At 39.1% G+C, this 23280-nt stretch overlaps 1 protein-coding gene across 5 annotated transcripts in view; it reads right to left on the reverse strand.

Annotated features, from left to right (window-relative positions):
- The window catches only part of CDK14 (cyclin dependent kinase 14), a 320879-nt gene that overhangs the window by 179387 nt on the left and 118212 nt on the right, over nt 1–23280 (reverse strand). For all 5 annotated transcript variants that reach the window (XM_075419363.1, XM_075419365.1, XM_009936147.2 and 2 more), the window contains one exon: nt 7095–7189. In XM_075419363.1, coding sequence (XP_075275478.1) covers nt 7095–7189 — 95 coding nt within the window. The remainder of the gene's footprint in view (nt 1–7094; nt 7190–23280) is intronic.

Below are 23280 nucleotides of genomic sequence, written 5' to 3' on the forward strand. Positions count from 1 at the left end.
ATTATTTTAAAAATTTTGTTTAAAGTAGTAAAATAAACTGACATTTTTTTTCAGTTCCTGATACAGGAGAGTAATAGTGTATTTACTTCACTGAAAGACTACCAGTATTTATATTTAACTGATAAGAATTGAGGTGCAGGAAGATACACATAGAAAGAATCTCAAAAAGCAAAAATAATCAACTTACCTATATCTACTATCAGTGACGTCATTCTGCTGATTATTTGTCTAAAATGTCCTTAAGGACTGCCAATATTAGAGAAACCATCACTCCACAGTAGCTGCTTCAGTGCTTAATTGCCCTTACCATTAGAGGCACTCCTATGGTTTAATCTTTCTCTTCCTTTACTGCAATTTCAGATTTTCTTTTTTATCCGCTTTACCACTGACATGGAAATAGGCTACTGTCTGACTCTTTGATATATTTAAAGTTTCATCCTTTTTTTTTTTCCCCAACTCTGTACAGCTCTCCTTTGTTTGACTTTTCCTCAGAAGTTTTCATTCTAGACGTTTGCTCATTCTTGGTTTTCTCCCCCTCAGGTCTCCAGTTGATTCAAGTTTTCCTTGTGTATACCAATTTATCATTTTGGGTGGTGGCCCTACCTGTATTGAGAAGAGTGTTATCACTGGCATATGCATCTTACTACATGTATGTGTTTTTGATGGACTACAATGACATTTGAAATTTTTATCTGTAATTTAGGAAAAAAAAAGTAATTGAGATCTGTCCGTAGACAGAATCTCTAACTTGATTTCCAGTATGCCATCTGTCAGCTCAACTCTGGATGTTTTTATGCTTTGATTTTGTTGAGGATTTTTTTAAATACTTACACTGAATATAGTTATTAATACTTAATAAAAAGAATAATAAATAATACATGCTAATTATTAAATGGTGAAAAGCACACTGCAAATCTAAACAATATTTGGTAAGGTTATAAAAAACAGAAGGAAACTATACAAACAATAGACATTCAGATATACACAGTCTCACAATCTGTTGGACTGTAAATCTTGGTTAATTTTATGCACTCTCCGTATGAAGTCTACACAACCTTTGCGAGATCCTGCAAAGTCAGGATGATGAGGCAAAGTGAGTAACATCTTTAATCCTCCCACTAGACCTGTGTAAACTTCTTAGCCTAGCAGGGAGTACTTTTATTTAAATTTAAATACAATTGTTCATTCCTTTTTTCCTGCTGACTCCCATGTCTGGCACAGTCTTCACCTCTCAGCAAAGCACCAAGCAATTTCTTTCTGAAATCCCTTCTGAATCCCCACCTCCAGAAGCTGACTTTGTTTGCATTTCCAACCTATACTTGGATATCAGCAGCTCCTGTCTCTGGTCTGCTCATTAAAATTTGAAAAACAAGGCTTTCCCAAGGGCAGTATTCCCTCACTGCCTCTTAGTCGTAGGGGATTTCCTTTCTCTCTGCTTCCTCTCAGCTTCCTTCTGTCATCTGTTTGACTGCAATTTAAATAGTGCAACTTGGGGCAAGCCTGGGGCGCAAGGCAGGGTTAAAACAAGAGGAGAATGGTTCCTTCTCTGGTCAAGGCAAATGGAAACTACTAAATTCCATCACTCCTGTGGTGGGAGCCCTCAACGGCTCCCCTCCTTCCCGGGACAGACGAAGCATGTTCACGGCAAGCAGAGGTGTCTGCCAGGAGGGTGGCAGGAGGCATCTGGCTCGTTGCAAAGCTTCGCTGGCTTTCAGTCCTTGCTTACCATGGCTGGACAAGCACCTTGACCTCATACGGGAAGAAAATTGCCTGTTGTTTCACTCTCATCAAAGTAAGGTAACGTAGCCTCCAAATAACTTTCACTCTCAGTCGAGGATTAGAAGAGCCCTGCTTCCTTCCTGGGCCCAGTTTCCCTAATTTCCTCTAGGTATTAAGCACCACTGAACGACTCCAGTGATCAGGGCTCAAAAGCAGCTCTGGGACTCTACTGATTTTTCCTGCTCTCTCATCCACTAAATAGTGCGGTTTTGTTTGTTTTCATATACCAGCAATGCCTTTAGTTTCAACACGTATTCCATAGTAAAATAAACAAAACCAGAAGGCCAATAATAGTATTGGATCCAAATTATGGAAAGTGATAAGAAATTCAACATTTCCAATGCAAAAAATTTTCATCCTTTTAGGCAATGAGTGTTGACCATGTCCTTGAATAATACTTTTCTAATATGCCCCATGTCTAACTCAAAATCTGAGGTTTTGAAATATCAGTTCCATGTCTCTCAATTCCAATAAACATCTCAATTTCCATTCAGCGTTAAAATGAGAAACTCAGACCTATTTTTTTTTCCGTACAAGAAATAGGAGGGAAATGCAATTAATGAACTTTATTAAGCCAACTCATTGTATAACAACCTATTTTAGCTGCTGTAATCAAGCAACGAGAATTAAACTTTCTTCTTTAATAGAAAGTAATTTTTAAGAAGGAAGTACATACACAAAGATCAAAATAGTCAGGGCAATTGAAAATGCTTGGGTTTAAATTACACTATTAGTTTAGTCTGGAGCTTTTTCACTGTTGAGGCAGAAATAATATTACTCATTACTCATACTTCCAATTATAAATGTATCTGTTCTTGTTTCAAATCTAGTTCATAAATATTGAAAGCATAATGTAAAGTATTGCTATACAAGCTCACTTGTATATGCCAGAAATAGGATAAGTTGCTGGTTCATTTATTGGTAATAATATACTTACATAATTATGCATAATACTAAAACCCTCATTATCATTCTACCAAGCCTGTAGCAATATGTATTGGTTAGGATTGCCTTTCAGCAATTAAGTGTTTTTAAATACTGTTGTCTTCGCTTTAAATAAACAAGTGAAGAAACAAATGTTAGTAGCTAATGATAATTTTAGAAGGAACAGATGTGAGCCTGTCTTCAAAGATCTCTCAATATGTCCGAGATCTCACTTGTAAAATTCATCATTTCCTTGGGCAAAGTTGTGCGTATCTGTGACACTTGCGCTACAGCTGGCAGACCCACAAGGTCGCATAAACTAACACCTGGATAGAGCTGGAGAGGAGGGGAACAAAACTGATGTGAACAGTCCTACTCCTCCACTGAACTGCAAGTCTGAACTGACCTTTTTTGCTTGGAAGTCACTGCAGTCTCAGATACCATATGCAAAGTGTGCCAAAATTTCACGTTTTGTTTTCAGGTCTTGTTTAGCACATCCCAGTTAACTATAACGAAACCATTTTGTCTACCATTCACACATGAAAGACTATCGGCCTTCGGGTTTTGTAGAGGTGATTCCAAGCAGCTCATTCTCAAAACTCCTCAGGTTATGAGCAAAGGCTCTCAGTCATGCAGTGACAAAACTGAGCTCTCACCTTCCTTTTCAGTACGCTTCAATGCCCAACAATAGTCATAAATAGCTGATTTAAGAGTTACCAAAGCATACAAAGAAATTATGCCCTACTAACAAGGCATCTATATATGAAACTATTTTTAATTAAGTTCTTTGATTCAGAAGGAGCAAGCACCCCTTCTCTTCCTCCACAGAAACATTGGAAGGACTTCACACACAACACCACAATGTTTATATGTTCAACTGTCAGGTAGAATTTTTAAAGACTGACTTTTCTTGCTTCTGGTGATCACCAAGGTTAAAGGTAAAAAGCTCTGTCATGTTTTCATCTGACAGACTTTCATATTAAAAAAAAATTCTAATTTGAGGTACCCAGAGAATTTAATCACTGCCACATTTCCTTTCAGAGGATATTCTGCTTTCAGCTTTTAACTTATTACTGCAATGCATTTTGCAATGAAAGGTGCTACATGAAATTAAATTTCATTCTACTCTTTCAGGGTCAATACTGAAACCAAACACCTCTGATAACCTCAGACGTTTCATCAGTCTTAATTTCCCAATGGAATCATCACCGACCTAGTGACCCAAAGTTTCCATTTTCTGAGAACTCTTGGATCACTAACTGTTCATCCCTAATTTAATCATGACATCTCACTCAAATAATTTTTACTACATTTGAAATGGCCAATACTGATTAATGGCAATAGTGTATCAGTTCCATGATGTCACTTCATGAAATAAATCAAATTCAACCCCTTTTAGGTTTGTCAGGCCTGTCATTCAAAAGTGTATGCCACAATGTAATTTTAATCACATGAATATTTCTCCTGATTTCAGTATAAATCACTTATATCATTGAGCTAATCCATATACAGGTGGGGAAAAAAACCCAAACAAAACAGACATTACACACACAGAGCTCAGTAACACCAATTACACAGATTGATTGCATAGTCAACCAGCCAACATATGCGGATTTAAATGGGCAACTGTAATTTTTGCCTCTGCATATTCATGTTATGCACTGAATGAGAGCTCTTTGACAAAAGGGACAAAAAAGGTCATTGCAGTCGTGCAGTTAAAACCTGTATCATGCACACCCACAAGAATTCAATTCAGGTTACACTGGCATTCTCAAGCAGTATGCATTATCAGAGAGCATTAGTTATTCGGTCAGACTATAACTTCACATCACCTAACAATGAAAACAAACTTCTGTTAAGCAATTCTGTCACCTCAAGGCACAGGAGCAAGTTACAACATCCCTGCAATACAGTCCTTAGGATGACTGGAGAGAACAAAGCATCCTTCCCCTTCTTCCTGAACACCACATTATTAAGAGACTCTGTCCACCAGCCAAAATACTAAACCAGTACTTGAATCAGTTGCTAGAAACCATTACTAAACAAGATCTTATCATAGAATCATGAAGGTTGGGAAAGACTTTTAAGATCATCAAGTCCAATCATCAACCCAACACCACCATGCCTGCTAAACCATTTCCCGAAGTGCCATATCTACACACTTTTTGAATACCTCCGGGGCTGGTGACTCAACCACCTCCCCGGGCAGCCTGTTCCAGTGCTTTACAACTCTTTTGGTAAAGAAATTTTTCCTAATACCTACCTACCAACCTCGTTTCAGGTAGCTGTAGAGAGCAAAAAGGTCTCTCCTCAGCCTCCTCTTCTACAGACAAAACAATCCCAGTTCCCTCAGCTGCTCCTCATAAGACTAGTTCTCTACACCCTTCACCAACTTAATCTTGAAACAGTTTTCAATAGCTACCAAGCACCATGGGAAGAAAAAGGTGCACCAGCAGGGTTGATCCCAACAGCACCCTGTTGAAAAACAAACAGCTAATTGAATCCAGAATCATAGAATGGTTTGGATTGGAAGGGACCTTAAAAATCATTTAGTTCCAACCCCCCTGCCATGGTCAGGGATACCTTCCGCTAGACCAGGTTGCTCAAAGCCCCATCCAACCTAGCCTTGAACACTTCCAAGAAGGGGACATCCACAACTTCTCTGGGCAACCTGTTCCAGTGCCTCACAAGCGTCAGAGTAAAGAATTACTTTCTTATATCTAATCTAAATCTACACTCTTTCAGTTTAAAACCATTACCTCTTACCACATCACTACATGCCCTCATAAAAAGTACCTCAGGTACTGGAAGGCTGTTATAAGGAGGTCTCCCCAAAGACTGCTCTTCTCCAGACTGAAGAACTCCAACTCTCTAGAAGAGCTAGTCACTGTATGACGCTTAGTCTGTGTTTGTGCTTATCACAGACAGCAACATGATATAACACATGGCTGGGAGCTAGTCTGTAAACATTACTACTGGATGTAAAATCCAGAAATTTGACATTAATATGATAGGCAAAACTATCTATTTTAGGGAGAAACATATTCTATAGATCTCATTTCTCAATCACTTCTGATGAATTCAGCTAAATATAGCCACTGACAAAAGGGACTGTAAAATGTATTCATGTAAAGTTATGCAAATAAGTCTACACTGACCATTAGATAAAATTAAATATCAAGGCTTTTCCTATGCTAATTCAGTGTATATGTCAGGAGCAGAAAAATCACCAGTTTTAAGAAAATGAATCAACCCTACACTTGAGGTAAAAAAATATGTACTGCATGCAACTGCTCTGCAGGCTCCTGTAGCTGAATACCCACACTACTAAAATGTAGCATTTCTGTGTAAATAGACAAGGTGAATGGCTTCTCCAGATAAGATGCTGTGTACACTGTCAGATAAAAATTAATGCCCGCTCCCAAGAAACACACAAAACAATTCCATCTGTCTGAAGTAGGGATGTACTAAGAGTAAACAGTCAGAATATTTCCCATTTTAAAAACCAAACTAGTAATCACTGTCCTTCATAAACATAATGCCTTACTGACTACAACACAATAACGGATATTGCACTGAAAATCTAACCTTCTCTAAACTCATTTGCTTCTTTTAAATTACATGTTCTTGGACCCATCTGTGAAAACTGGGAGGTTAATTATGATAGTACATTGCATAATTCCACAGCTAAATGCTGAAGTAGTTCTACATAAATACCATATGTTTGTCTTAGAAAAACTAAAAAGATTAATTAGGAGGCCAAGCCCAAGACTTCGGAAAGTAATACTCTGAACACAATTAGATCATTACACTGTGTACTATGTAAACTGAAGTTTTAATTAGTAGCTAAAACATTAGTCATGGCAAAAAAATTTAATAATCCCAAATTCTGAATTGTGTGTCAGACTTCTTTTTACTGACATTGCTTATAAAGAGACGCTACACACAAGGCAGTCACAACAAAAGCCATTTAAACTTGTTGCATGCCTTTGATGAAAACTACCTGTTAAGCATTTCAATCCTGTTCTTCTTACCTACATTATGCTCACGTATTTTAAAATTACTTGATCACATCAGTGAATAAACAGCTCTAACAAGCAACCTGTAACTAGGAAGCAGAGTAATGAAGCAGTCTGAAAAGTCAGCTGAACAGCGTAAGGTCGCTCGAGAGCTCTTGTAGCCACTTCTCCAACTCTGACTGGCCTAGGCCAGCCAGCCTTCCACTTCGAGCCCACTCCACTATAAAGCATCCTCTCTTACAGCCTCTGCTCTCCTGAAGAAAGTAAAGGGTTGTTTTGGCCTGATCCGTAGACCACCAATGGTAAAGAGAGCTTTTCCACCAAATTCAATACACTCTGGACCATCTTCAGAACATTAATTACTTTACTCACCACATACTCAAACACAAGTGTCAAGGTCTCCTTGGTGTGAATGATGTCATGAAGCAGCACAATGTTAGCATGTTTCAGTCCTTTCAAAAGAGAAGCTGAAAAGCAAAACATACATGTTATTTTAAAAAGGATCCAAATATTTTACACTGAGTGGCTGGGGTTTTTTTAGTGACTTTGATGATTTTTCTGACATCTGAGTTTCCTGACAACCAGTAGTTGTACTTTGGTATTTTCTATATCCATGAGTTCTACACATTCAATATGTTTCAAGATCACGCCTTCCCATTTAGTGCAATTTTCTCCATCTTGTTGGTCAAACTCAGCCTCATTTGAGGCAAAAATGAGCTGCAGCTAGAGATGCTTTCCTCAAGCAGCCTCCTACGTGAGCCAGTCACTAACTTCTGATTACCCAAACACCAAATTCGTTTCTCTATTCAAAGATCATGTCTTATGAGAAGTGGCTAAGGGAACTGGGGTTGTTTAATCTAGAGAAAAGAAGGCTGAGGGGAGACCTTATCTCTCTCTACAACTACCTGAAAGGAGGTTGTAGCGAGGTAGCGGTCAGTCTCTTCTCCCAAGTAACAAGTGATAGGACAATAGGAAATGGCCTCAAGTTGCGCCAGGGGAGATTTAGTTTGAATATTAGGAGAAATTTCTTCACTGAAAGGGTTATCAAGCATTGGAACAGGCTGCCCAGGGAAGTGGTTGAGTCGCCATCCCTGGAGGACTTTAAAGGACGTGTAGACGTGGTGCTTAGGGACATGGTTTAGCAGCAGACCTGGCAGTGTTAGGTTTACGGTTGGACTTGATAATCTTAAAGGTCTTTTCCAAACTAAATGATTCTATGATTCTACGATCATTTTTGTCTTGGCTAAAAGTCAATCATGTTTTTTCAAAACATCATGTTTCCTAACACAGCAGAGCAGCTTTCTAATCCAAGTGCAATATCTATCCTACAAATAGTGTTTTAAGCAACAATTCCCCTTTCTCACAAGCATAACACAGGTGTGATGCAAGTATTTGTATTAGCTTGTGTGAATAACTAAATGGTATTTTCTCACCATATTTTTATATATTTTTTGATGGCACTAGGTTACGTTTTTGGACTACTGACAAATAAAGACTTTTCTAGTGAACTTCCAGGTGATCTCCTTCACTAAATTTCCTTTGCACCATAATACATACTTAATGTTCATACCACATGACATATTTAACATTCCACAAGACATGGCATATTTTAGCAACACATGCTGACAAACCATGTGTTGTTACCAATGTCATTCTGCTGTTGGTGCCTTGTCATCTCACGCACACATCTAAGCAGGACTACCAGTCACCACAGCGAAGTCAACAATAGATACAGAGATGTGCAAATGAGTGGCATATTTCTGTACTGAGCAACATGGAACTTTCCTCTGTCACTCTTTTTCTTCTGTTAAAGGAAATAACGAAACACCAAATGTGTGTCTCACTCCACTACTGTGCAAAACGGAAGCTAAGGAGCTTCCACAACACAATTACCCTTTGTTATCCTACTGAGTGTGCTCCATCGGGCTGAGGTAACTTCAGGGGTCATATGGCTTTCAATTAGGGTAAGTACATATCATCTCTCATATTGGTCTTTAAGAGATTGATCTGACAATCTGATGTCACTCTAGGAAGCAACACGGCATTTGGCTGAATCAGTGTCTCTCTACAAGCATCCTCAGCAGCAAAACTCCTTTGGAGTTAACGCTAAGCAGAAGGTAGATAGCAAAGGGGAAAAAAAACATACATCTTCAAAGTGAGTATATCATAGATATCCTGATGACATGATGGCAAACCTGCAAGCAAGTTCCATGACCAGGAATGAGACAACTCTTCAACCTGCTAAGAGGTGAGAAGAAATGTTTCAGAAGATCTTCCTTTGGACTGCACTCCACAACTCATGCTATTCAGAGGGTAAGCGCAGAGGAGTCTTTCCTGTGCTCTGAATATGTTGCCACTGAGCTATAAATCAGCTATTGCAATTACTATTATTGTTTCTAAACATTTGATCAGTGCATCTCCAGTAACTTTTAACATTGCACAAATGAAGTAGAAGCTTTTTCCTCAAAGGGAGAGCTTTGCACAATTTTCATAGGATCCTCTTCTTAGAATATGCAGAATTTCTTGAGTAAAAGCTCAGAGAGATTTGGGTATGTTGGCTTTTTTAAACGAAAACAACGAAAAATTGCTACTAAAAAAGGTACGGATACAAACAACAGATAATCAGAACACTTGTTCCAAAAGGTACCTTCTACCAGAAACCTGGGGGAACCCAAAGAGGATTTCATCTGCAGTAACTGAGCTTTCACTAGCTCTTCCCTCAAACCTTGTCAAATGACCAGACACGCAGAGAGACTGGGAACACAAAAACTGCCTCCTACCAGAGACTGTGTTGAACTGTAATAGTATTTATGACTTCTGTCAGCTTTTGCTGTTTAGACCATCACCTGAGGCCTTTAATTCCTCTAGTTGGCCATTACTTTGTTGCTAAAATCTGTATATGGGTCATTAAAGCTTAAACCGTACATTGAAAGCAGCTTACCCCGAGGTCTTCGCAAACACTCTTTCCTCTTCAGTCCCCTCCCCCACTCTTATTTATCTTCTCTAATATCCAATTCTCCCCTTTTACAGCCTCAATATTCAATATCTGCCATATATTACTAGAGCTACTAAACATCACCTGCAGGGTGAGATTTCTGTCTTCTCCATTAGTCCAAGTGAAATACAGTAAATAATACAGCACGGAGAGCAAAATCATCTTAATTACACTAATTTTACACTGCAGAAACAAGAAGCAATTCCACTATCAACTTGTACTGTGACAAACCAAGCATAGCTGGTGACCCCATGTGATCTTCTATCAGGACTCTTACTAGTAAGATTGCCTGCCTTTGTGAATACACTGCTTTGTTGCTTAAAAAAGGGGAAAAAATGAAATAAAAAAGAAAAAAGTTGTCTGAAACAGGAAAGCTGTTTCTTCCTCCGCAGAGTACTTTAAAAACAAAATGAAGTATGAACTGATGGTGCCCAGTGTTTTTTTTCCCCCAGAAACATCCCCTTTCAGAACAAACAGTGAATACACCTCCACTTCTGGGCAACTTTTTGCTCAAAGGGGATAGAATTTTGGATGAACTCCACTAATTCAAAGACAAAACCCAGAAATTCACATCCAAGAGAATGAAAAAGAGTCCAGGGAATCTATCAGCATCAGCCTGAGACAAGTCTGACTTCACCTTTGAAGCTGCCAATGCAGCTGCTGCTGGAGCTCAGTGAGAAGTCAGGTGCTGCTGTGCCTGGTGTTACTTCTAGAACAAAATAATTCTCCCAGAGAATGCATCTCCATCCAGTGATTATCACCTACAGATTTCACACAGAGTTAAGATAAAAAGACTAAACCTTGTCGAAAAATCATTACAAGAACTGACAGAAGTGGGAGCAACATACTAGTACTCACTGTATCCTCAGGATGTATTTTTAAAAACAAAATTATATAATGCTGCTTCAAAACTGCTGGCACTCTTTTTTGATCCTCGGTATTAAATCTAATATAAACAGATGGCGGCATTTTTAATTCATTTCCCCAAAGAGTTCTGAGAAGGCACAGCAGCAAATTATGCTAAAACGCTTTTTTTAAAACACTTTGGGCAAAATATTATATAGTTTTGCACAGGATGGTGCTTGCTCTGTCACATGTGTTTGCACATTCCATTGCAGCAAATTCTAGCAGTAAAAAACATGGCAGAGGAATTGGTGACATACTTCAATAATTAATGACATCCAAGACGATTGTTTCTGTGACTTGTACAGAAGTTCATGACCTGAGCCACTGAAAGTACCAACACTCAGCACTTCTCCATCAAGGGCTAATAAGCATATTTGCATACCTGAAGGGAACACATTGTATTTGCTTGAATAACCATCACAGATTTCTCTTCCAACAAGGGGATGCTCTCATCTGTTATGAACTGCTGGCAAGCTGCCTTGTTGCTTGTGCTGGTCAAGGAGTTTTTTGCTGTTCCCAGATGAGCTGGGTTCTAAAGTATGCTCACTCCACGAGCAAGCCAAGTCAGATGGACTGCAGCCAACTCTTACCCAAAACCTGAGTAGCATCAGTAAATCAGTGCTTTGCTCCCTGCAGGGTTTAGAGCATCAGCTCAAGACTGACACTCCATTAACAAAGCCTTCTGACTTTCAGATCAGCCCTGAATTTACCTCTGGAAGAGTTGTTGGAGAGTTCTCAAAAAGGTTATTCCACCATGCTCAAAAGTAACATTTCATAGCTGTATCTCAAAATCAACAGAAGTACTATCAACTCCCAGGCCACACGGAGGAAGAACTTTCCACTAGCAGCACTAGCAATGTTGGTACTTTTGGACATGTACAGTAAGCTTGAATATCAATTACAATGATCATTCTATCACAATTAATCCAGTCTTGCCATTCCTGTCTATCATCTTGTTCTCACTTTGTGAAAAACCACAAATTTCCACTGTGGTCCTGGATAGAAGAATCATTCACAATTTTCAAATTGTCTGATATTTCCGTGGCCTGGAAGCTTTTCTCAACAGCAGCAGCAGAACTCAACCTCATATTGCTCATATTCACCGCAATATACAACTGCTGCTGATACTCTCTCAGATCTCCTACTACATGCAGAGGCTGTGATATTCGCATAATTTTTCCAAAAAAGTACAGCTATGAAAATGCCTGCTTTGCTCAGTATATAGTAGTTGAGGTGTCCTCTGAGGCTACCATGCACCAGTGCTCCCCATCTCAGCCAATTCCCACGCTACATCCACTGGTCACCCTTTCTCACTGTCACTCTAGGAGGACATCTCGCACTGTGAGAGTTTTACTCTTGAAGACAGCACATCATGGCAGTCTGCATCTATCTACTATTGTTAATGCAACTGTGCATGTTTGCTGCCCTGTTTAATTTCTGAGATGCCAAAGCATGTATGTTCTAGCCAGTAACACAAATTCATGAAAGCAAGTAATTTGTTGTGCTTCAGAGCCAAACGAGGTATCTGTGGAATTCTGCGGCTTGCCACACTCTGCAGACACAATGGTGCTCTCTGACAGAGTGCCAGCTTCCTCTCACAAACAGTTGGGTTCTGTCTCTGAGCTCTCCTGGAAAGGCATCTTTAGTGAGAAAACATTCATGGGTTTTTTCCCTCATCATGTCTTCTGAACAAACATACTCAAATGTGTCTTATTGCCTGCACAAACTACAGAAGTTCTGCTTCCCTTCCTAGCAATTTATGTTTCCATCTACACTCCTTCTACAGCGATTTTTAAAATCTGGCATCAGAGCACAGTGTCCCTTATGCTTCTCATCCACGTCCCACACAGCAGGACTTTCTGAGTGCAAAACGTTGCTTACAATTCCAGCACAGAGACAGGAATTCAGCAGTCTGCTGGTTTTGCAGTAATAAATGTGCAGAAATTTCCTCCTCAGAAATACACTCCCCAAATCTACACTTTACTATTTTCCTATTCACTCATCTGAAATAATTCACTACGAGCAAATAGCTTTGCTTTCCTACAACCCTAATATGACAAAATTCAATTCAGTGAAAACCATATATCCTAGGTAAGACCGCACTGACCACAGACTTCCCATCTTCTCACCACAGGATACATTCTGCAGAGTGAACATTATTTGTAATTCCAAGTAATTGATTCTAGAGCTGCACAACTATAAATGCACAGAATCAGTAAGACTCCACTCTGATCTTAGTGGGCACAACGCAATAAAGATATATAGATCACTGTTCAGCTTTGAAGGATTTCTAGGAGGAAGTTTCTTAAGAAATTTCAAAAGAATCCATGAGCTACAAGAAGAACAGAAAAAGAATCAAGTCCTTCCAGTGGGCTATTACATCGGCTTAACTGAATCACCTTCTTTACCGCCAATTCCAACCTCACGACAGTCTCTTCCAGTTTAACAAATGGTCCTTATTTTAGATTTCATTTAAGTAAAAAAAAAAAAAAAAAAAAAAAAAAAGACAGTCTGGCATTAAGGAAGCGCACAGTGCCTCACATCCTTGCAAGAAAGGATTTGCTAGCCCTTCAATTGTAGTCTCCTTTGCTGCAGGGACTACATGGATCACGTAAGATGTATCTACCTCCTCAGGCTGAAATTCAGGCTGACACAGGAGTGGGTCAAACTTTCAACCAAGTACTTTTTCTATTTGTGGAATTTCTACTTGCTGCTCCTACTTGGAAGTGTAGTATGCTATTAAATACAAAATACAGAAAAAGAGTGTGTGTAGCAACACATTGACACCTTCAGAAGTGCTTCTCGCTACAGCTGGAGTCCCCTAAGCAAAAGAGAAGTCACAAACCTGCTGAAATCTCTTTGCCTACTCATCTGGAATAAAGCATTGGAAGGACTGATCAAATAAGCTCCAAAAAGCACTCCAATATATTATTCTAACAACTATACAGAAGACTGCTGCCATACGAAATAAATGTCTCTCTCATGTTCTAGAGATAAATTTGTGTATTTTTTCCAATGCTCTACACAAGTACAGATGGAGGTTAAAAATAATGAGACATCATCCTACTAAAGCCAGACTCTGATGGAAAAAGACTGTAATATGCTACTCTTATCTTGTAGCAGCCAGTCATATCTTGCCTTCACTATCCATTTCAGTATTCAAGAGGAGGAAACTGTGTAAACCAAAAATATGTCTGCACGTACAGAAAACAACGCTACCACGCAGGCAGCATGGAAAAGCAGGAGTCTTTCTATTACTTCTTTATGCACGCATAGCATGACTGGGACTAGTAGCACAATCTACTAATAAAACTGTCGCTCGCTGTTATTAGTCTTGTTATCTTGCTGAATTTCAGACACAGTTTTCATATAAATATCTATCTACATCAGGATGAGTTCTCTGGAAGTTTTCAGTCGAAACATTCCTATTTTAAAGGTCTCTGTATTTCCAGATTTTGAGTCTCTACTCCAAAACATGGGGTTTAGAGGGTTTTTGTTTTCAAGGGGAAAGTTACTCAGTAGGTTACAGTTGTTATTACAGCCTGGTTTTTGGGAGACGGGAACAACTGTTTAAACTGAAAACTTCCAGACACGTTTCGCCATCTCTACGAAAATCCTCTAAATTTGGTCAAGTTCTAAGCTTTTGAAATCACCTCTTTGGGTCAGAGTGAGTATCAGCAGTGTGAAACGAAGGAGGAATGCAGATAAGGGGAGACGACACGAGGAGCCATGATTCACAGTGGAAGCTAGGACAGCTGGGTAAGGAGAAAGAAAAGCCAGAGGACAACCAAACAGCCTTCACAGGCGGCAAAGTGGTAAGTGAGAGTGCACAGACAAGACAGGAAAGGGACAGGACGCAGAGCATGGGGTGGGTATGCACTCACATTTAGGGGGAAGCCGACAAGAGCCCACAGACATTAGCACATATTCTCCACTGACGCTCATAACAGAACCCAAGATTCCCACAGATTACCAACCCACTGCTTTCAGCAGGGTCAGTGAAAATGCCTGGCAGTTTTCCTCATTCTCCTCCGATTTCAGCCTACAGACAGAAGCAACCTATGACAGCTACCAGCCAGCATTTCAGTTCAAGCAGGACACGTCCAGATGAGAGTTTGCAAGCATGATGAAACACTGGAGTGCAGATGCAACACCAGAAAATAGAATATGGATTTCCCCTTGCTTTTTCACACACTTAGAAAATTACACAAACAAAAATCCGAATAAAGAATGCTATGCCAAGTGCTCAAAGCAAAGACGAACTACAATTACAGGGGCTTCTGCAACACTTTATTCAGCTTCTCTAAGATACACATTCCTGAAGTCACTACATGAGATAAGCCTGGGTACAAGCTTTCAGTGCATGGCTGCTTCTTATCTGTCTTGTATTTATCTCACACTTTAACAACCTGTAAGTTCGCAGCCTAACTTATCGTGCAGTGACCAACTTGTGCGCTTGTGCAACTCATTAACTGTTCCCGGCTCTTTCATTTTTATTTTTTTCCACAGATGGAAGAAGTGGTTGCTTAAATTTTATTTTTATACAGGTGCAGGTATGAACTTGATCCAGCTTTTTTGTCCAGCTTTAGTAACCTTGCCCATCCTTCAGAGAAGCTGAAAAGTCCACCAGGATCAAGTCAGAAGATAATCAATCAGATCTTTACCCATACCTCTACCATTGCCTGAGCATCACATTAAGTCACTCAAGCTGGTATCATCACCATGCTCTTCATTTTCTGGACACTGCAACTTCTGATCTTCATTCACGCTTATCAGAACCACAGGCTGTACACAATTATTACAGAACCCCAAGCGACACTGTACACTGATATTACCCAATGCTATGCAAGCACTTTGAAAGTCATCTCAAAATCATAATTTAAAAGGACTCTCAGCAAGCGGGGTGCTGAGAAGATGAACAAATATTTAAGTAGTCAGAGTACAGTGATGAGTGTTCCAGAAAATCTCAAAGCCATCTGTGTTCTAATAATGCACAGTAGGTGCATCCAGCTAGAGCCACCCATCAAGAACACAGAATTAAATTAATCGTGCATCATCCAACATAAGCAGAGATCACACAGTAGGAGTGAACATGGCGCTGTTGTGTAATTAAGGGATGAACAGTACAAGTAGAGGGACAAAATTAAGTTTTCACAGGTAAACTTGATTCTGACAACTTCTGAATGATTGAATTTGCAACCTTAATAATGACCCTATGCTGTAAATGATATACGTGCAATATTAGTATTACAGTGTCTAAATGAGCGACTAAATAACTGAGTACCAGTACTGGAACTCGTGCCCTGCTGAAGTCAGTGCGAGTTTCTTTACTCACTTTTCCCAGTGCGTCAGTGTGACAAGAAATCATTTACCTGTATGTACCTGCAACAAATGATTTTTTTGTACGTAGAAGACAGAAAGGCATCCTAGGAAATAATTTAATTGTATTAACATGAAACTCAGTTGCCTACCAGCATACTTCAACCACTACTTACAAATGAGAAATTCTACAGCAAAGCTGTTTTTTAAAAAAAATTCCTTTTGCTATATTTCTCAGTGGGCCATCTCCTCCAGCAAAAACCCTGCATGAAAAGCAGACAGATTTGTCAGCATACACTTTAGGTGGCAGGGGAAAAAAAAAGGCTTGTGGCATATGTCTTGTTATTTTTCAAAGAGGGAGTGAGACAGGAGCCTTTAAAGGATCATGTCAATTTTCTTCTTCTGGGTGGATGAGGCTCAACATGCCTCTTCGCCCACAGCTGGAAAATAACGCTGGAACAAACATGGCATCGCTTTGTCTCTTGTGGAATGATTTAGAGGTTAAAGAAAGTCAGCTTCAGTAGAAAGCTAGCAAATACCCATTTTAAAAAAAATAAGCATATTTTTAGTAAACAAAATCAATCACAGTGAAAATAAGGCATACTGTTCTGTAACTGAAAAGAGAATGACGTGGAGTGGGTATGGGAAAAGAACTAGGATTTCATAATAAAGTGAATGAAATCCAGTCATAGCATAACTTACACTAAAAAGCAACTCAAAATAGTGAATGACTAGATTTTAAGTATAATTAGAATATGAATAACATCTAGAACATTTAAAAAAAATTTTAAGGACAGGAAATAACCTTAATTCTGGCTAGATCTCTTTGATGCCTGTTTTAAAATTTGGATTAAATTTTTCTTTCTCATCCAAAAATATGCTAAGCATGCAAACTACAAAATGGCAAGATTCCCTCAAGTAACTTGTAAACTAATTTCCAGCATGGGGAAAAAAAAGCAATAAAGGGATGAAGTAAGCTGGCAGACACTACAGCAGCAAAACCCAGTGATAATTCAAGTGAAGGTTAAATCTTTTTCCAGACTAAATCAGGTGAAAGAGATTGTATCAGAAAATGCTCGTGATGCTGTACCACTGACAGCAAAGCATGTTGGTGCCAACACTGCTGGTCATCCACTTTGCAGTCACACCTGAAAATACGGTTTAAGTGTTCTTTTCACATCTAAAGGCCCTATCAGCTCACAAAGAACAGATATGCTGTTCTCCTTCTGCCTTTGCGGTCTCTGAGTATTGTCTTGGTTCTCACTCTGTCATTTAAATGTCACTTACTCTTACAGCACTCCTCAACAATGCTAATTCTATTTAAGGTGCAAGTAATCGGGAGGAAGCAGAAAACCATAAAACAGATCCACAGGATTTTTGCTTTATTCACCTTGAACACAAATGAATCTAAATCAGGATGACTGCAAACTTTACAAATTTACCTTTAAATGATGGTTAAGATCTGTATTACCACGTCATCGTCTAGAGCAGCACGTGCTTATTTAAACCTTGTGGACACTGTTCAACTTTGAAATTTGCATTCTAAAGGACACAAATTTTCCTTTAAGCAAAAGATGGTAAGCCCTGTATGTTTCTTTCAAAAGCAGCTGCCCTCAGAGAAAGCAGGAGAGGTGCTAGAATATAAAAGATGGGCTGAAGGAATGTCTCAGTTTCACAGAGTTGACAGCCACAGCTGACAGTGACAGGGTGATGCGAAAGTTAAGTGATGCTTAGATGAGACCTAACTGAGGTAAGCTAGTCATTTCTATCCTCCTACTTCTGCTAAAAACATCCCCATAATTTTCAAGTACAGATTCACAATTACCTGTGTAGATGCAGGATACCAAGCAAACTATGGATTCTAAATCCATATTGGAAGGCATTCTGAGCAACAACACAATTAAAACACACCCAAGAAACATGAGAAAATACATTAAAGTGATCTGCCAGCATAACCCATTAACACCACAGGCAGTAAGATTTTTTTTTTTAAAGGCCAACTCAACAGCCAACAGCTTGTCTGTCTACTACATACAGATACAAAACATCACTTCCCAGCCCCTTGAAAGTATACTCAGTTCTTCCATCCTGTTGTGTCATGTATCAATTATAATAATTCACTGATTGATTTTCCAGATAAAATTCTTTTTATAGAATCATAGTAATTAACAATGACAGTAGCAAAATTGATAGCACTGCCTCTTAAAGTACCAGTTCCTGTAAGATGCCAAAATTGCCTTGCCAAACTTTGAACAAGTGTCCTCATTTTTTGCAGTTAGTGTTGCAGTGTTTGTTCCAGCCAAAACAGGTCAGTCTTTTCCAAGAGAGGACTAGAGAACAACTATGCTCTTTAATGTTGGTGACCTTTTCTTCAAACAGTTCTCAGATCTCATGCACTGAAAGGCGGCCTTCAAAAGTTACACTTCTGGTCAAGGACATGCTTTTTCCCATTTGAAAGTCTGTCCAATTTGTCAAAGTTTACATCTAGTCAGTGGAAAACTGTACTTTAAAGCTGCACTTTAACAGCTACAATCTCCCAGAGAATGCATCCTCCCTGAGTGCGCTTAAACATCCAGATATTTGGCAGAAACAGAAGTTGTTTAAGTCAAGAAGTCTACAGACTTAAGTTATAGATGCGACAGTGTCAGCAGCAAAACTCTTCTGACAGTTCCCCCAAAATCACAACCCCAAACCTGTTCTTGGCTGAATGTATATCAAAGTCCCTTGCTTCATTTCTGCTCCCCTCTCACTCTTCAACCTCACTGACAAAAAGGCTGGGAAATGCTAGCCCTGTCCAGGTAGACTCCCCATCTCCATTCCAAAGACTCCTGGCTGAGGCCAAAGCCACCAGCCCTTCTGACCTTCTTGTTACTGCTTTCTATACCTTGTGCTGCTTTGAACAGTCTCTGTAATTTGCGTTCTTCCAGACCCACTGTTATAATGGTAATCCTCTTCCCAACATCCTCACACCAATGTCTGTTCTTAACCGCCACCTTCAACATCACATTTCTGCTAGTTCTCCTCTCTACCACTGCCTGGGCATGGACAGTGCCCAGCGTTTCAGTGAGGCAGTCACCTCCAAGGCCACCAGAGCACAGCAGGAACAGGAGCAAGGACAGTAGATAGAAAACAGGAGGGAAAAAGGGACAAAAAGAAGTGGATAATGCATGCAGAGTTTTCAACTCTGTCAATATCAGAAAAAAAAAACAAAAACCAAAAAACAAAACAAACAAAACCAAACAAACAAAAAAACAAAAAAAAAACCAACCAACCCACAACTAAACACAAAGGGTGTGGGGGGATGGGGTCTGACACTTCTGCGATGAAATTTTCCATGTGAAAAGCCAGTTTCATGAGGGGACTTGAATGCCATTCACAAGCTTAGGACAAGCCAGCAAGCCAAAAACCAGAGCTTAGATCTCGGTTCATCGTCTCCCATTGTATATGACCCCTGAGATAAAGACAATTCTTTAGTGGGTCTCTTTAAATTTGTCTTGTTTATTATTATGGCTGAACACAAAAGTGACTTGTTAACCAAAAACATAAGACATGGAGATTTTTGTCCCTGAGGAGAAATGGAACAGAAAACAACTAGGCCACCTTAGCAAGAAGCAGGATCTAGATGGAGAACTAAAACATGCATAGATAATTGTTTTCTCTATAACTTCCATTTTTAGTTAGAAACTAAAGCAAATAAAATACTACTGGGTTGTGTGGCAGAATTCAGTAACTCTAACTGATGAGCTCCTTTGCATTTACAAAAATCAAGTGAGGAGAAAATCAGACTTCAGCTGTTGATGTGATTTGATCAAGCACAGATTGGACTAGATCACTCAGCGTATCAGTACATTGCCAATATGGGACCTGAACATCACAGAGCTACTGGATATTATCTCCTTATGAATGGATCAGAATCACATGGTCAAAGATAAGACTCTATCATCTTGCCAACTGAACCCAAAAATATCTGTCCAACACAGACACGAGATTCCTCAGTGCTGTGCAACTGCGCAGAAGTTGAATGTTTCCAGTGTAAACAACAGTGGCATGCCAAGGTTCAGGACTATAACAAAACCGTTTCTGCTTTGAAGCAGTTTCTGAACCTTCAAAAGTCTCCAGAACACATGTTTCTCTAAATAAGCCTTTTCCAAGCAACTCTTGAAGCAAGTTCATCTCCAACAGTATTTTGAGATACTGCAAAAGGTCAAACACAATCACCTCATCACAAGTGAATCAACGAATGCCTTCAGCAAAGCCACCAAATTTTGTGGGATGAGTTTCTCTGCCAAGGGAACACAGTCTGACCTGAAAAAGGTCACAGGAATTAGGACAGAAGCAAGTACCCACAGATGTTAATAAATTTCTTTCCTCCATCAGCATGGCTAGTCAGTGTGTATGCTACATCAGATGCTTCGCAACAGTAAACTGCGCCTCTGAAGGAACTTACTCAATGAGGAATACTGTTCGAACTCATGCCAGAAAGCTTTGGCTAAAAATCAAGAACTGATTACATCCAAAAGTCTAAGAGCACATTCCAGTTCAGATATGCATATTAAAATAGTGGCAGCCAAAGTGCTAACACTCGCTGGGCTAAACAACCTCCCTGAATTCACACCTCAGCTCAGTATTTCAAACAGCACCAAGCCCTGCAAAAGCAGAACAGAAATGTTCCCGAACAGAAAAAGGAAAGATCAGCCCATGAAACAGGCACAGGAACACTAATAATTTATTTCTAATTAGCGCTCAGCATCCCAGTGATGACAGATCACAGCCTTCGACAGGCCCATCAAAATGCCTCTCCCCAGCTGGTTAGGATGCTTGCGTATGACAACCTGGTAACATTCGAAACAGACAACATCGCCATGGATAGACAAACCTGGCCTGAGGCACTAAAACACACTCCTCTCCCAAAGCTGTGCGTGACCGCGATAAACTACATGTGAAATATTAAGAACAACTATTTATTGGAGAAGAAACTACAGTCGGGTATCTGTATTTTGAAGGAATCTTTAACCTTAACTACACAGTAAGTGCTGCACACCAGCGGAACTGTGGTGGCGTCACTGTCGTGAAGGACTGTGCGACTATCTGCAGGTGTTTTTCCAGCAGTTTCTCGGGCTTTAACAATCGCTGTTAATAAAACCTTGTCTTTTTGTACAGTATGGCTTTCATTTCACTCGAGGAACTTTAATAAACTTGTTTACATAATTCTCAAAGATGTAGATTTATAATTCTGTCAATGATTTGACAAGGTTAATGGCCTCTGTAATTAAAACAAATGAATGAGAAACTGAACTACTTTAAATTTATGCACTTCAGTCAACCATAAAAACAGCACACTCTGCAAAGAACCTGACTGTATGAACCAGAGTAAAACAGCTCTAAAGCAATATACAGAAAGGGACATACTCCTCTTAATGGTGTGCTTAGACTCTGAAGTATTTTGAAACCTAAAATTCTAAGAATAGAGATTAATGCAATCTCTATTCTGATATCCAGACATAGATGCATCTGAGAAATACTTATATTCCAGAGGCATAATTTAAAGTAAACAAACACCAGATTAAAAGTTCATACTGTGATTGTGATAATAATCTATTATCCACGATGATTTTCATGTAATTTCAACCTCACTTTCTTTTATTTTTTATTTAAAATTAGTATTTAATAAATTAATTAGAACTAAATAGCACTGATAACAAAAGCTCCAAGTCCCTTACTCAAAAAAACGTTCAATCCACCTAAAAGCAGGTCAATTAAGACTTGAAAACGTCACAAAATTTGTTTAAAAATTTCATATCATGCCTTGATGATATTTTTTATTCAATTAGTTGATACATGCTGGCAATTAAAAGGCTGGAACACATCATACTCCTTTTTAAGGTCAAATAATCTGAAGTTGCAATGACAATAACCCAAATTTCTTCATTGAACTAAAACTTTCGTCATCTAAACTTCACTAAAGAATTTGATTTAATAGCAATAGCATAACAGAAGTTCTTTCCAGAAAAAAAGAAAGGAGTAAAATCTCCTCATACCTAACGGTATTTTTAAGGACCAGAGGTTTCATATTGCCTTAGAGAGGTTAGAAGTTGCTTCATGCTCTTGAGCTCTGATCAGGAATTAATTTACATGCAAAAAAACAAATTCTTTGAACATGACATAATTCATAAGCCTCTTGGACTACTGGCAGAAATCTGACAGAAAGGTGTTAAGAAGGTCTTGAACCCACTATCCACAGATAAATACTCTTACAGGTTATTTAGTCTGACCTCCTCAATAGAAGGAGCAATTTTCAAGCTCATAAATTTTTACTGAACATATTTTTAGAAAGACATCCATCCTCTTACAACAACCCAGCCGTAAAAGTGCCTGCAACCCTCATCCACATTTGGTAGAATGGGAAGTCCATCTAATCCATACACTGACAACTTAGGCAAAACCTGTTTAGTCAGGCTTTGAATGAAGACTACACATAGCTCCAAAATGTTTTCTTCTGCTTTTGTATAGATTTGTACTTCTTTGTGCAAGCAAGGCTGAGAGACAGCCGCATACAGACACACATCAATACCAATCACTTGAATTCTGTCCGTGAACCACAGCTACAACCCTTTGCTTCTCCACTGGCATGCAAAATAATGCATTTTTGATTATGCAAATCGTCCTCTGCTTTGTGAATAGGGCCTCAAGTGATTCAAATGTTAATTCTGTTCGAAATCTTGATGCAAAGCCAGTAATTCAACCATGTCAGCTTTATAATCAAGACTTCCTGAGAAACACGTAATTGCAAATTGAAAAATATCTTTTAGGACCACAAATGCACAGAGATAAAGTAACCTGGGAAAGTGTGAAAGTTCTTTATAATATTTTGTCAGTGGGCCTGCGACCCGCTGGGCTTTGCTTTGAGTTAGACGCCCATTCGGGAACTAAAAGTTTCCTAACAGCAGCAATGGAGGCACACCTACGCTGTGAAAAGCAATGGAAACAGCAAATGCAAAAGTTTATCTTGTCCTGAGTTTAATGTGCTAAACATTTAGGGTTTTTGTTTTCTAGTTTTCTTAATAAAACCCTCACACAATCCAGTGAATGTATGTATGAAAGTGTTCCTGTCAGCATTAAACACATTTTCTGAGCCCTCACAGCACACAAAAGAGCAAGCATGCGCCCTGGATTTCAAAGAAATAGGGGGAAAGGAAGTGAGCGTGTGTGTGTGTGTGTTATCCTGCCATTTGAGGGTGAAATTTGTAAAAAGCAGAGTAGACTACATTTTTTTCCAGTTATAAAATTTTGACAATATTTGGACCACATAAAAGTAGGTCAATTTTGATCGCTTCCAAA

Source organism: Opisthocomus hoazin, chromosome 4, assembly GCF_030867145.1.
Source record: "Opisthocomus hoazin isolate bOpiHoa1 chromosome 4, bOpiHoa1.hap1, whole genome shotgun sequence".
NCBI lineage: Eukaryota > Metazoa > Chordata > Aves > Opisthocomiformes > Opisthocomidae > Opisthocomus > Opisthocomus hoazin.